The sequence below is a fragment of the Nothobranchius furzeri genome, chromosome 5, assembly GCF_043380555.1.
Source record: "Nothobranchius furzeri strain GRZ-AD chromosome 5, NfurGRZ-RIMD1, whole genome shotgun sequence".
Taxonomy (NCBI): Eukaryota; Metazoa; Chordata; class Actinopteri; order Cyprinodontiformes; family Nothobranchiidae; genus Nothobranchius; species Nothobranchius furzeri.
In genome coordinates, this window is record NC_091745.1 from 7,577,347 (window position 1) to 7,592,252 (window position 14,906).

General features: G+C 41.3%; 3 protein-coding genes across 5 annotated transcripts; 2 read left to right on the plus strand and 1 right to left on the minus strand.

Annotated features, from left to right (window-relative positions):
* The first annotated feature begins 174 nt into the window (after window positions 1-174).
* retreg3 (reticulophagy regulator family member 3) lies at window positions 175-5,238 on the plus strand. Of its 2 annotated transcripts, none has more exons than XM_015948680.3 (10): window positions 175-289; window positions 505-780; window positions 1,619-1,725; window positions 1,953-1,983; window positions 2,074-2,200; window positions 2,388-2,472; window positions 3,065-3,202; window positions 3,766-3,845; window positions 4,253-4,385; window positions 4,463-5,238. In XM_015948680.3, exons 2-10 carry the CDS (start codon window positions 533-535, stop codon window positions 5,005-5,007), a joined length of 1,494 nt encoding a protein of 497 aa, XP_015804166.1. In that variant the 5' UTR covers window positions 175-289; window positions 505-532; the 3' UTR covers window positions 5,008-5,238. The 2 variants fall into 2 exon arrangements, with proteins under 2 accessions (XP_015804166.1, XP_054596170.1); XM_054740195.2 differs by having other exon boundaries at window positions 200-250.
* A 1,908-nt stretch (window positions 5,239-7,146) lies between these two features.
* Window positions 7,147-8,773, plus strand: psmc3ip (PSMC3 interacting protein). The gene is made up of 8 exons (XM_015948684.3): window positions 7,147-7,260; window positions 7,486-7,586; window positions 7,656-7,745; window positions 7,819-7,930; window positions 8,000-8,145; window positions 8,224-8,277; window positions 8,365-8,424; window positions 8,495-8,773. The coding sequence occupies exons 1-8, from the start codon at window positions 7,242-7,244 to the stop codon at window positions 8,549-8,551; spliced, it is 639 nt and encodes a 212-aa protein (XP_015804170.3). The 5' UTR covers window positions 7,147-7,241; the 3' UTR covers window positions 8,552-8,773.
* Window positions 8,774-9,820: 1,047 nt separating this feature from the next.
* mlx (MAX dimerization protein MLX) lies at window positions 9,821-14,351 on the minus strand. 2 transcript variants are annotated; one of them, XM_054740196.2, is made up of 8 exons: window positions 14,185-14,351; window positions 13,334-13,450; window positions 13,118-13,207; window positions 12,452-12,561; window positions 12,254-12,356; window positions 11,135-11,234; window positions 10,186-10,387; window positions 9,821-10,101 (listed from the first exon to the last, which is right to left on the minus strand). In XM_054740196.2, the coding sequence occupies exons 2-8, from the start codon at window positions 13,380-13,382 to the stop codon at window positions 10,045-10,047; spliced, it is 711 nt and encodes a 236-aa protein (XP_054596171.1). In that variant the 5' UTR covers window positions 13,383-13,450; window positions 14,185-14,351; the 3' UTR covers window positions 9,821-10,044. The 2 variants fall into 2 exon arrangements, with proteins under 2 accessions (XP_054596171.1, XP_015804169.1); XM_015948683.3 differs by having other exon boundaries at window positions 13,334-13,370; window positions 14,185-14,284.
* Window positions 14,352-14,906: the final 555 nt, after the last annotated feature.

Below are 14,906 nucleotides of genomic sequence, written 5' to 3' on the forward strand. Positions count from 1 at the left end.
CGCAGAACATTATATATTTCAGAAACAGATTTCGCTTTTATTTGAATAAAGTGTTGAAATGGAATGAGTTTACATATGTAGTTTAATTGAAAAATCATTTTCTGGAATAACAACTGCTGTTTTTATGAAAGGCACAAAAACAAGCCGTGGTGTCCTTAAACGCACCATGACGCAGCAGGTTAGGCCAATTCCGATTGGACCGTTCAGCAGTCGGAAAAACAGGATACGCCATATTTACAGGTTTTGAAGAGTACGGAGCGCTACATTTCTGGTTAAAAATGACAGTATAGTAAGTGTCAGCTTGTTCTTAAATGTTCTAACTATAGCTTTAGTTAACATGCTTATTTTTAATGTATCAAGACGTATAGTTGTGGACAGTGAGACAGTATTTCAGCTGGCGTGTCTCGCTGTTAGTCCATCCGTTAGCAAAGGTGTTGTGACCGCTGTGGTAACCCTCTTAATCTGTTTACCTGTTTCCTCTTCGCTTTTATCGTTACTTTACAGGTTGATTCCATGAACAGTTGACGCTAAGATGGCGCACACTGGAGCAACAGAAGCGGGATCCATGGAGGATGGATCTGCCAAGCAGGGGTCCGGGGTCTGTCTGCGAACTCGGTCAAGCTCCAGTGAGAGAGATGGTCGGGTTCGGGCTGTCAGAGCCATTCTTCTTTCCAAGCTGGGCCCAAACGAGCCCCATCTCACCTATCTACAGTCCGTCCTGGTGTGGGAAAGACCTCTTCATAGCATTCTGCTCTACATTGTTATCAACGTAGTGTTCTGGTGGGTTTTCTTGTTTTCTTGCAAATCTGTCAGTACTGAGTTTGACTGGAGATCATGCCAGCAATCAGCTGGTGCTTTTACACGATCCAAGAGCTTCACCTGTCGAGTTAATTCTGCACTGGTGGTAGATAACGTGGTGGTCCTAATTATCGAATCATCGAATTTAACTGTTCCTGCAGAAACATAATGTTGGGTCATGGTTTATCCACAATAACCCTAATAGCCTAACTCTAACCAATTAGTCACCACAGATAATCTTGTTTTCCCATTTTTGCTGTGGGATTGTTTTTTTTTAGTAGATTAAGAGTTGCGTTGCTTCAGATCTTAAGCTAGGGCTCAACAAGAGAATTTGCACATTTTGTTTACATTTGTTACTGTTACCACCACTAACCTAAATGCTAATACCTTGTGACCTGCTGATGTCCTCTTGGTGAGGATAATCTCCCAAGATTGGCAGAATTCTGCAGCGTTATTGTGGTCCAGACATTTCTAAAGTCTTGTGATCTCAAACAGGAGCAGTGGCAAAATAATGGGACTTCTGACAGCGCTTCTTAATACAGATTACACGTATCAACTGTAGCATTTTCATCAGATTAGAAAAGATCCTTATCGATCAAAGCTGATCTGAACTGTCACCTTTCCCGTCAGGAGAAGATGTAAAATATCTGACTGGGTGAAAACCTCTTTCTTTATTCTAGAACAGAAGGTTTTTTTTTTTTTTTTTTTTTTTTTTTGCTGTTTGGTGTATTCTGTAGAGTTGTGTCCATAATTCTTTGTTGAATCCAAAGGGAACAGTCCAGAGATGAAATATCTGTTTGTATGTTTTATTTCCCTCTAGGTTTTTTGCCCTAACGTCACTGCGCCTGCTGTTCCTGCTGGCGTCTGGCCTCGCTGTGCTTGTAGTTGTTGATACCTGGAGGAATAGGATCTGGCCAGAGATCAGAGGTGCTGCACTTTATTTCAATAGGGGCTCTTCCTTTTTAAGATTATATATTTCCTCCCACAACTTTGAGAAACACTATTTCACGAATAGATTTGATAAAACTCAGACTTTCTACATTAACAATAATCAAACTAACACGTGCTATTGGTTACTTTCTGCACTCTTGTTGGTTTATATTAAGTCCTAATGCTTGAGGCAGGTTTTGAAAGCGGTTGTCCTCTCTCCACAGTCAGAAAGCTGGATGAATCAGAAAATGAGAGGTCAGTGAACGTCGTCTAAAATCAGCCGTTACTCTGACATCACCGTATAACACAACAGGCAATCTGAAGGAATCGTATCTGTTTGTGCAGCTGGGGTCTGGTACAGCCCGGTGTCCTCAGCGTGCCTGAGCTGTGCCACCACCTTGCAGAGGCCTGGGTCAGTGCATCGGTTTTCAGATCCGATATGATGGAATACAAACGTCAAAACCCTGGCAATGTGAGCACTGCATACTATAAACCATTTTACCTACAGATTACTCACACCCTTATTTGGATTAACCCGTTCATCATGACTCTACAAATTATTAATCCATCAAGATTCCCTAAGCTCTGAACAAACACTCTACTGTTGGCACTCTTGGTTTGTTCTGACCTTTGCCCACACGTGTCTTGTTCTGTGACAGTTCTGCATCATGACCTGTGGCGTGTTCTCCTGCTTGGCTCTGATTGGAAACTACGTCCCTGGATTGGTGCTCTCCTACTCTGCCTGTGAGTCCCAGCAGTTTAGCTGGTCCTAACTACAGAAGGCTGTGTTGGCAGGGAAACTCAGCCCGACTAGTGTGTTTAAAAATGCATGGGTGTTGAAACCAGATCTGCTGGGCCTTGGTACCGGGCTCTGCTCCATGTGGTGATTAAAGCCGGGATGAGACACACAAGAAGGGAGAGAAGGAGAGCAGGGAGTCGGGCTTAAAGCTAAGGAGGTCAGGCGTAGAGTGGACTAATCTCCTAACCTTCAGCCAGTGTAGACCTCCGAGCTCAGCATGGGGCACCAATCCAAGCCTAATAGTCCTGTGTCCATGCTTACATTAGATTAGATTTAGCTTTAAACAAGGAGACAAATACAGTCTAGCATCTAGTGCAATACCAGAAAATGTGGTGTGTCGAGTGTGCGTTTAGGAGGGGTTATGTTCATATAGGTTTTGTTCAAGGAGAGCAGAATGAAAACGTGAGGCTAGATAGACAATATACAGGTGTAATATGAACAAGTACGCACATACACCGTATAAAACACATATTTGGTTTGCTAAACATAATTTTCTCTTTTTTTGCATCATTTGTGCTCTTTTCCTTTTGACTCCAGTGCTAGCCACCCTCCTGGCCCCTCTGGGTGCCTATCACAGGGTTTTCCAGGGTGTGTGTGCGAAGCTGGAGCCAGCCCTGCAGAGGCTGGACTTCAGCGTTCGTGGATACATGATGTCAAAGCCCATCGACAACCAATGTAAGTCACAGAAACATGTTTAGCCCTGTTATTCATTTTATAATACCAATCAGATCCGTTAGATTTTAGCAGAAACTCGTCGTTTCTCACTTTTAACATTTCAGCAAGAAGTTTTTTTTTCATTTACTGATAGTTGGCAGGCTGTTCTGTTGTAATGGCTGGTTCTTTAGCGCCCTCCGGTGGCCGTAAAAAGATGTTCAGTTTTATTAAACAGATATGTTGTTTTGCTAGAAGAACTTTCCTGTTGCCATTTTGTCTGAGGCACTTTGTTGTTTAATTGCTAGAGTCACATTAGTTTTACTTCTGTTTTTTTTCTGGGTTTATTTCATATAGAAACTGAATGCAACAGCAGTCCAGAGTCTTAAAAGGATGATTTAGTTGTTCATAATTCAAAATCTGATAGGATGTGATGAGAAAAGCTGCTTTTTATTATTGTTTGTTGTTCTATAAATTCAGTGCAACTCCGCAGAGCTTTGTGTGTATTGTTAGTTTGGTTTTGGAACATGTTATAAGGGCCTAAGGGCAATAATGAGTTATTTATCTGCTTCATCTAAACTTTCCAGTCCTGCGAATGCCGATCCGCAGTGCAGCCTCGGGTGAAGCCAGCGACAGTGAGGAGGAGTTGGCTGCTTTCTGCCCAACTGTAAGTTCCTTAAACCTTTATATTCAAGTTGAGTTTTTCTGATTTGTGAACAGAAGCATCTCAACTACAATAGAAACAGCAATAATACGTCTGTTACCCTTTCAGTTTATTCAGTATTTAGCACAACCTAAAGCGCAGCATTGATCTAATACCAAGCGTTTCCTCTACATCTCTTGGTTTGTCCTTTAGCACACCTCTGGTTACAGTAGCACATCAAGCACTTTTCCTGTTGTGGTTGGCTTGCCACTGCTTTTTTGTTTATGCTGAAGTCTGTGAGAGCAAACAGGGAGGACATAAAACCGAAAGCATTTCTTATGGTAGAGGGAAATAGAAAAGAAGCGTAAAGATTTTTTACTTTTGTCTAACACAGGAAATTAAAAATATGTTACTCTTTTTTTGTCTTCCAGTTTGATGATGCTGTTGTTGCAAAAGAACTTGCCTTGACCGACTCTGAACACTCCGATGCCGAGGTGTCCTACACTGATAACGGGACATTCAACCTGTCGCGAGGTCAGACCCCGCTCACAGAGGGCTCTGAAGGTGAGGCTCCTGCTTTTTGTTGCTTGATCTTCTTTTTTGATCTCTCCTCTGACGTCTTTCTGTCTGCATTTGATCAGATCTCGACAGACACAGTGACGCAGAAGAATCTTTTGCCCAAGACCTCCCAGACTTCCCATCCATTAACCCCGATGCCACCCTGATGGATGATGAAGACGACACAAGCATCGGACTGCCCAGTCTGGGTCTGTCTGGACCTGCTAGTCACCGGGCCTCAGTGCTGGATGTTGATGCTCATCTGGACTCGGATCAGGAGGATCTGGACTCAGAACTTTCTCTCGGCGGTCTTCCACCTGTCTCAGATATCAGTGGAGACTTGGCTGGAGTCATTGCCAGCAACATGATTCAGGCAGCGCTGGCGGGCGCAATGCAACCTCGGCCTCCCACCACTCAACGCAGGCAAGGTCACCCTCAGGTCGGGGGCCACCGGAGCTACCGCAAACAGTCCAGCTCTGAGTTTGACACGGACTTGGATGCAGAAGACTTTGAAATGCTGGATCAGTCTGAACTGAACCAGATGGATCCCTTCGGAGGGGGGGGTTCTAGACGGGGTGACAGCCAGGGGTCTAACTTCTTCTCCAGCCTGCTTGGTAAACCACAGTGAAGTGTGTGTGTGTGTTTTGCTGAGGGTGTGCAGTTATGTGGGTAGAGTGTAAAATGATGATTGTGTGTGTGTGTGCGTGCGCGCACGCGCGTGTGTGTGCGTGTGAGGTGATTTTAGGTTCCAGCAGCCCTGCTTCTGGTAGGCATCAGTAAGTCACTGTGAAGTATTTCATTCTCCTCTTTTTAAATCCTTGTTTTATACGTTTGAATTCTTGATGATGGAGTTTTTAGGTTGTAGGCTGAGCAATAGGAAACACAAAAACAAAGTAAACTACATCACACATTTGGGTACACGGCATTGTTCGTACCCAGAACACACAGCTCCGCCCTGTGAAACCTTTTTTTACACAGAGGACTTGACCTTCAGGGCTTTTTATTGTAGGACCAAATGTGACATTCCTGTTGCTTAACCTGAGCCGTCTTTGATGAGTAATGACAGCATGAAGGAGCTTTTAATGTTAAAGTGCATTCAGTCATTGCTGGAGTCGTCGATCCTTCATGAACCAGTTATCAAACCTTTGAGATGGGATTTAGTGGTGGGACGTTTCTGTCCTCTTATGAGAGGGGGGGTTATTTTATGTTGCATGTTTTCAGAGCTTTTAGCTTTTAAACTCTTGTTAGCTGTTGTGTTTTCTAAAATTTCACTGATCTGCATAAAAATTTGAATTGTCAGGATGACTCCGCTGTTTTGTTTTTCTGATTACAGAAGCAAACATCTGTCTTTGGGAGCTTATTTAGTCGGCCACATCAGTCTTACCTGAACCAGCAGAGTACTGTTATATTTGTGCAGTATATTTATGAATGTGTGGAAATAGTGTTGATTATTTTTAGTTTGGCTGTCCCTGCACGAGCTGTCTCTATGACGTGTTTCTCGTTTGTAAAGAAATCCCAGATCAGATCAAATCACTTTAAATTGGATCATTTTTGATGGATTCAACAGCCAGGCTGAACTTTATGGGATCGTCATCAAATTCTCTGTTAGAGCGTATTGTTAAATTGACCCATGTTTACATCAAATTTGGATTAAAAAAATGTTTTAGTTGTTCATCTATAAATGCTTTCTTTTGAGCTGATCAGCCTGATTCTTCAATAAATAAGAAAGAGGAAATGGCACTTTAAACCAAAAAATATTAAGTTAAGATTTTATTGAAATCCAAATATCGAGTCTAAAATTCTGTTTTTAATAGAAAACCACATTAATCTTTCTTTAGTTATTTTTATTATTGTTTTTCACGAGTTTGCAAGATTTTTACCACAGCATAATACAGCTGTGTGGTGTAAAAAGCTGCACTGATGGAATCTTGCTGACACCTAAAATGTTCCCTTTGTAGGATTCAGTCTGAATCTTCCAAGCTGCTTCATGAAAAGTCTAACAAATCTTCAGCAGAGGTGATCCTGTGATGTGCTTAGTGCTGATTTCTCTGTCTGGTTTGCAGATGTTTTGAAACTGCATTGAATAAAATGTTTGCAAAGATTTTTGTCTCATAATAATAATAATAATGCGTGTGACATTTAAAATTGAACTAAACCAGGATGGCTTTAAAGAGCAAGTAAACCCCTACCAGAGTCTACTCCCACTTCATGTTTGAAAAATGCAACAAATGCTGTTGCCTGGCAGACCGAGAAGGCCGAGCTGCTAACAAATACACACACACAGGCTCACGACAGCATTGTGACATCATACCAGTTTACATCATAGCATACCTCTTAGCCAATAGCGGTGGCAGATTTAAATTAAAATACAGTGCAGAGTTTTTACCTGACAACGGCACAACACTGCCAGTTTTAGGCAGAATATTTAAATTTTAACTAAGATGCACTGAAATGCCAAATTATTGACGACACGTGTCTGCAGCACGATTAGACACTCGTTTATTTAGTTTATCAGCAAAAAAAAAAGTTTATTTGGGGGTGACTTGCTCTTTAAACCTTATTTATCACTTAGAACAAATTAAGATTTAGTCAAAATGACAGGGGTCTCACTTTGTTTTGGAAACCACGCAAACATAATGGAAAAGAACTGCTGAAGATACAAATAATGTGTACAACATTAGCTAAGTATAAATAAAAATGCTTATATTGAAAAATAAAGGCAACAAATGAAATCTGGGTTTTTCCGAGAAACTTTTCCTGTCAGAGTGAGATATCCTCATTTATAAACGATCTTTAGCGTGACGCAAATTATTGCGCGAAACTCAACATCAGGGCAGCTAACGTGAGAACGGACAGGTTGAAATGAGTAAAAAAGATAACGGTATGTTTAGGGTGATCTTTATTATAGAATATCTTAGATTTAAGCGACGTATTTGACTTTTAAGACATCCAACAAGAGCAGGCAACGATTGTTTGAGCTCGTCGGGAATAAAATGACCGCTTAGCTCGGTTAGCATCCAGCTAACGTTAGCTAAACACCTACGGATTTGAGTTTTTGTTGTGTAGGAAGAAACCATTTATAAATCATAATGTATCGCTGTCGTAGGGGCGGCAGTCATCCTTGCCTACCTAAACGAGAAGAACCGACCCTACAGCGCTCAGGACGTCTTCTGTAATCTGCAGAAGCAGCATGGATTGGGCAAAACGGTGAGATCCGCTCCTCGGGCTGGTGTTGTGTAGCCATTGCTCTATTGTTGGACTATATTCACCCAACAGGCGGTGGTCAAAGCCATGGAGCTGCTTGCTCAGGAGGGCAAAATAAAGGAGAAAATATATGGCAAGCAGAAGATCTACTTTGCTGATCAGGTTTGTTGTGTTGCTGTAGGCAGGAGCATGCTTTGGGATGCCTAACTCTACTATTGTTAATCTCTGCAAACAGAATCAGTTTAAAGATGTAAAGGATGATGACCTGAAAGCGATGGATGGTCAGATCTCAGAGCTTGGTGCAGAGCTGCAGTCCCTCACACAGAGCTGCAGACAGCTAGACGCAGGTACAGGACCCTGCTGACTGGTGCCTCTTGTTGCAGCTTGACCCAGAGTTTAACTCTTGTTTATGACAGAGCTGAAGGGCCTGAACAGTTCGCTCACTACAGAAGAGATGGTGGCAGAGATTAAAGAGCTGAAAGCGGAGTGCTCTGGATACAGAGCACGCGTGGAGAAGATCAAGTCAGCTACGAACCATGTCACACCAGAGGAGAAGGAGAAGGTGTGCACCTATAAAGTCTCCGTTCTGGCGAGGTGGTCTGCTTTCCCCTGAAACACACGTTCATGTTTTCATTTGCAGGTTTACAAAGAGCAAGAGGTTTATGTGAAGGAGTGGAAAAAGAGGAAGAGATTGGTACATGTATTCATTTGGAGTTAGAAATGCCTTCACACCAGATACGTTTTCAGCAACGAGCATTTAATAATTATTTGGGTCTGTCAGGCTTCAGAGATGATGAACGCCATCCTGGAGGGATATCCAAAGAGCAAAAAGGAGTTCCTGGTGAGCTGAAGAAGCAACATCACATTTCCTACATGGAAAAACAAATCCTCCAAGCTTTGTTCTTCTACAGGAAGAGGTTGGCGTGGAGACGGACGAGGACTGTAAGGTGGTGGTTCCAAGTTCTTGAACAAGGAAGTGGACCACACATCGGAGCTTTTTGAGCCACTTTATTTAACATTTCTTTCGAATAAATAATAAAAGGAAAAAAAATCAAACACATTTGTACAAAAGTTAGCATTCTTATTGGCTAGACTACATGTAGCTACTGCATCGAGGGCTGATTGTGACCCTAAAGGCAACTGTGGTGTTTTCTCCCCTTTAAAGCATCTTCATTATCCTGAGCTTACATAGAAAGTCAGCAAATGATTCAAACCTCTAACAGGCTTCAGATAGTTTGCTGCATACATTATTATATAGAGTGAACTGTTCAGCTGTTTCTAAATCAACATTTTCACAGTTGTTAATACTGCCAAAACTGCTTTGGGCTCATTCGCTGGTCACCACTACAAAACTACGATCCTGCCCTTTTCTGCTGTTGGTTTTGCACTTTATGTTCTCGTATGCAAATAAAATATTAAGTCCATAAATTGAAGTTTCTCTCCTGATGGTGATTAATTCACCACCGGCCACCATGCGATGTCATCAAAACAGCATCAGCAGCAGTCCACTGAACATATACACAACAGGGCAGAGGGAAGAGTGCAGTTTTGACGTTACGGGAAAAACTAGAGAGACTTTAGTGGCTGTGTGTTTTTATCTGTGCGTAACCTTTTAAACATTTCAAACAGAAAAATATTAGAACATGAAACGAGCCAGACTTCCGCAGCAGATCATGTCCACAAGAACAAAACGTTCAAATCTGCTGCTGATCCTAGAGAATCTAGAGTCAGAGGTTTGGAATAAAAAAAACAAACTGATGCATTTTAGAGTTTCTGCTTTCACTGTAGCACAGAGCGACGTCACGGATCATGAAAACACGACAGCATTTAAAATCGGGCTGAAATTCAAAGAAGGCTCATTAAAATCAACACCTGCTAAATGAACCTTTTTGACAGGTCACCTGCAGCTAAACTGTGACTAAACACTAAAGCCTGTTGGAGACCTGTGGCATATTTACAACATTTATCCGCCTCATTCTTGGAACTAACCATTTATTTACCGCCACACTGAAGGCAGAGGACTTTAAAACCACCAGTGTGTTTCTCTGAGGCGCCACAGAAGCTGCGTTCAGCGTTGGAGCAGTGACCGTTGACAGGAATGGCAGACGTGCTGCGCCGGAAAAAAGGACCACATGTATAAATAAATGGAATAAGTCAGATTTTTGTAGCGATGAGGCTAAAATGTGTGCTAACATTTTTCTGTTTGAAAGCATAAGTTGAAATTTTCTCGTGTTTTACACTCAGCTCTATGGGAATGTAAACACGGTCAGAAAGTGGCTGAAGGCAGCTTTTTTTAAATTCCTGCTAAGAAAACACGATGAGGTAATCAACACGCAGGCGCAGAGTCACCGATGGGCTGACGCGTGCGAATACTGCACGGCCTGAAGGGTTTGCTCCATCCAGAGAGGCAAGAGCAAGTCAAAAGTCATTTTCTGGAAGTTAGCCGGAGGCTTCTCCTCGATCAATAAAGCTGGCCGTTGAGCTGCCGGAGCACGCCGACAACAGACTCCTGCAGCGTCTGAGGCAGAGCAGAAAAAGCACTAAATTATCTCAGCTGAGCGATCTGGTTTGCTGAGAAGGACGCGCCGGTGGCGTTCCTTACCTGTGGCTTGCAGTGCTCCTCGATCCAGCTGAAAACACAGGCTGACAGTTCCTGGAAGCTGCTCACTGAAACCGAGTTGCTGAAGGACACAAACAGGGAGTCCATGATGTTCTGAAAAAGGTTGAATTTGACCTGGTCAGACACCTGATCTTCTCCCTGCTGCGGGTTGTTCTGGTGGGCCTTCACTATGTGCTCATAGTTCCTGTTGGGAAAGACAGCAGGTTCAGAACAACACCACAAACCCTGCCTTTCTTAATATCCCAGATGGTTCCACTGAATTTCCTTACTGCCTTTAACACTTCTAGGTATTTAAAGGGACAATGTGCCGTTTTTATCGTTAATCTCTGGAAATATCCATCGAAATGTTGTTGAAAATAAATTAAATGGTGCCCAGTTGTTGAAAAATATTGGCAGATTCTTAACATGTAACCATAAAAGTCCAGTCTACATTACATGGGAGCGGGTCTAAGTCGTATTAGACGCCATGTTTCCTGGCTGCTACAGGAGCCCTTGAGGGCAAAATGCAATTACTGATTTGTAACAAGTGCTTACTAAAACTTCACCGTTCATAAACGTTGTTTTACACGTTTACCTCTTTACTCATTGTCACTGATGAAAGGGAGTCTGATGTGCTTGTCATTTTGCTGAAGTCTGCACTCCCCAGGGCTTTTTGACCCTAATGGGCATCTGTTGGTAAGGTCTTACTCCCAACACAAAAATACAGCTTGATTGCAACAATTCAGGTATCTACTGCCCCCTATCGCCAGGAAAAATACACACTGTCACTTTAAGCCTCAGATCAGACCTAGAGGATCAGTCTCATTTGCCCCCGTCCATGCTCGTCACTTCTGAGGTCCTAATGTGTCCTCCACACCACTGGTCAGACAGGACTGGGATGTGTTTACACAAGTCTCAGGTAGAAAGATAGTCCAATAAAAACCCGTCTTACGTTTTCATTATCTTAAGCGCCATCACTTCTTTCCTCAGGATGGAAACTTCCTCCTCTTGCTTCTTCTTTTCTTTGTGAAGAAAATGGATGTAGTCGATAGCTAAAGCCATAAAATACAGAAAAGCATCAACCAGCGACTTCTTTACAACACCGGAAGTTTAAACGTGGGGGTGTCGTTACAACTTCTCCATTTTGTAAATGAGCATTTGTTTAAACAAGAACGTTTATGTTCTCCTGATCCCAGTCATGTGATTGCGAGTATGTGCTGATACCGTGTCCCGATCCGATACTTCAGCAACGCAATTAAAATAAGAAAAAAGAATACATCCAAGTTCTCCTCTTTATTATTCATCTTTATTTCTTCTGGTATTTTTGTCATTTCCTTAATTTATTTGCCAAATAAATCACTCGTTCAAGAAGTGAATTGATTAAAAGTATGTTAATAATATGAATATATTATTAATAACAGATAAGGTGCCTCGTCGCCGTGCTGAGTGATGTGCATGGCATGATGTGCACGGTCGGCAGACTCACTTTTCTCTGCTCAACACCTGCAGAGCTGCGTGTGACGAGAAGGAAACTCACCGCGGCTCCAGGAGACCCGACGTTTGCAACCATCTTGACGGCGACACGTTAGCTCTGTGTTAGCCTGCTAGCTAACAGCTACATGTTATAGTGTCTGAACTCCACGTCTGTAAATTTTGTGACGTTTCTCTCTATGAAACAAAGAATATTGACGTAGCAGAACTTGTTCAAATTCAACCTAAGCCATTGTTATTCAGTTTAAAAATTTGTATAAGGATGAATGTAAAAGGTCACGTCCTTTCCCACCTGATTCCGAATGATTCCTGATCAAGAGATCGAGTCGGAGCCTCCCCAGGCAGCGGCTGGAGGTTTACTTTAAATATATGCAAACTGCTCAGCCTATTAACAGTGTCTGATTTGTTATTTTATGGCTAATAAAGTTGAAGAACAGCAGCAGGGAGGGCTATTCATCATGTCTCACGCATAACCTGCACATTTTAAAATAACTAAAAGGTTTTATTATTGTTTGTACAGAGTTCTTTTTTTCTACCAACAGTTCAGTGTAAAAATGTTCAAATTGCAAAAGGTTCCTACTTTTCTGCAGAACAGTAGCCTTGCTGATCTTCTGGGCTCCAACTGCAAACTCAGACTGCTGCTGGCACGTAGGAACGATGGACTGCAGGTCACCATAGCCTTTCTAATGACACATAGAAATCAATATTAACTCTTAAACAGCCAGAATTTTAAATCTAACTCTTATAAAGTGTGTCAGTTGGAGTCCTGAAGTCCTACCTTGATTGCATCTCTGCGCTTTTGCTCAGCTTGAGTGTGTGCTTGTCTCCGGCGATCTTTAAAGGAGTCTTTAAATGACGTCTCGTGCCTGTAATCGCTGTCTTCATCATCTGTTTGGGAACAAGCCTCTGACATCTGTACTCTCAATGAACTCATTTGCAATTATTTTCTTGCTTACATATCTGGTGTCAGTTTAAAAACAGAAATTATTTAAATCAAGTTTAAAATGAGAAAAAATGGACGGATGTTTTTAATTTTGTAAATCTTAAAATCGAATGAAAACTTGCATCATTTTTGTGTTGGCTCCTTCTACAATATAACACAGGGCTGTTTCTGTTTCAGCAGCAAATATATGTTTGCTTCAGTCCGGTCAAATTATAGACGGATTTTTAGCAAATGCAAAAAGGTAGAACATAGAGAGTTTATTTATTAAATATGGCAAGTTCACCTTCCCAGACTAGATTTTAAAGCATGAGACGAAATACCATCAAGACTCACCAGACAGGTTTGTGTTTGAATGTGAGACAGGAAACAAAATAAATAAAGGCACCATCTCTGTGATTTGTTGTTTCAACCTTTTCTTTAAGGATAAGGAGTAGTCAAAAGGCACGTTCACACTTATAAACTATCAGCAAGATAAAATCATCTGTGTTTTAAACACGATACCTGTATTTGGTACTGAAGAGGCACTGGTTGAGCCGATACTGTTGGCTCTGGAAACAATGCTTCCCTTTCTAGCAGTTTCAGCAAAGAAACCTGGAAAACAACCCAGATTTTATAAAAAGGGTTAAAAATAAACCCACCATTAACAAAAATGATTTAATTAATCATGTGCTATGTGAAAATGAAAAAGCATTCATTAGAAAAGTAAAAATGACTCACTTGTGTCAAACCCACTGTCACTGAAAGCCCCGTCTGTCTGTCCAGCCATCACCAAGAAGAAGAAAAAGGAAACCAGAAGCTGTGAGATTGGGTTGAGGAGGGGAAATGTGTGCTGCCCTAAATATGTCGACAAAACACAAACAGCAAGCCAATCCAAACCCCACTGAGCACTGTCCTGATTTGTCCAATTCAAGAACAGAAGATAAAATTGCTTCAATCACAGATCTGCTGTTTGATGTAGTGCAGCACAACACAACAGTCCGTGTTTTTATTTATGTAGTTATGTATGTTAGCCTAGATTTCCTCCTGATTCTGGGGGAGAAACTCCTCAAAGGCCTCGTCAGTCTTCAGCAAATAAAGAATCAGACATGTGAGGATTAGTCCTGTATAAACATTGCTCTGAAGGTTGAAGATAAAAATGATTTAAAATACTGTTAATCGACTATTAAACAACTTACAAGAAAAAATACACAGTGCCTTTTTTTATATTTTATTATTAACATATTAGTTTGTATACAGCTGCTGTTGTCACCCAAAAAGTATTTTCAGACTAATTTTAAGAATACGCCAAAAAGTTCTAAATAACCATATTTCCTTGGCTGTTTGTGCATGTAAATATATGTTTTAAACGACTTCATTTGATATGGAAAAACAATTCCGTTTTCAAGGCTTTGTTTACTTAACTAGCATGCTGGCTAACTGCTACAATACGTCACCAAGCTAATGTTAGCTAGCTTTTGAAGCCATGTTCCAACTTTAGCGTTGAGAAAACAGTTGATCACATTCTACTCCACACTCACAAACGCAAAGATACGAACCAAGGGCTGAAAAAGTTGGGTTTTGTGACTTACTTTCCAGTGTTCCTCTGGGTCCGTCATTTTGAAACGCTAAAAAACTAATAGTGCTGCTGCCTTCACGTGACCCGGGAATTCCTATTTTCTCTTCTAGTCTTAGAGGACTAAAAGCACAGAGACAAAAATATTGTTTCAAAAGCTGAACACGTTTACTTCTGTTGTTGCAACACAGACACAAGCCATCAACTGTTTATTAATATTAGCAACAAACTGGTTTAGAAAGTACACAAATGAAACTCCTACGTTATTGAGAGTGCTTGAAAATAACTGTAACAATAAATAAATAAATAAATAAATGTTATCATATATTGTCTCGAAAAAGTATTTGATATTGTTGAATTACAAAATTTAGATACATAAGTTTCTGATAACAGCCATGAGACCTCAAACGCAGCATAACTACACGCAGTAACTAGCCTCGAACGCACGAGGACGCTGTTTTACCTGGTTTGATGGTATAAACCTGTCTTTACCTTATTGACATGACCTGAGATCATCAGACACCCAAACAGATGTGACTAACATACATCTGGCAGCGGCTACTCTCAAGAAACTCTGGGTTCAGGGCAAAGGTATTTTTAATTAATATTTGTTAAACATAAACCACCCAGCTTTTTTAGTCTTGTGTTAGTTTTTTTTTCATGTTGGGCTCTGTATCAAGTGCTGACAGTTATCTTTCACCTTGTCTTGAACACCAGGTTTTTGTTGCAGTCACACAC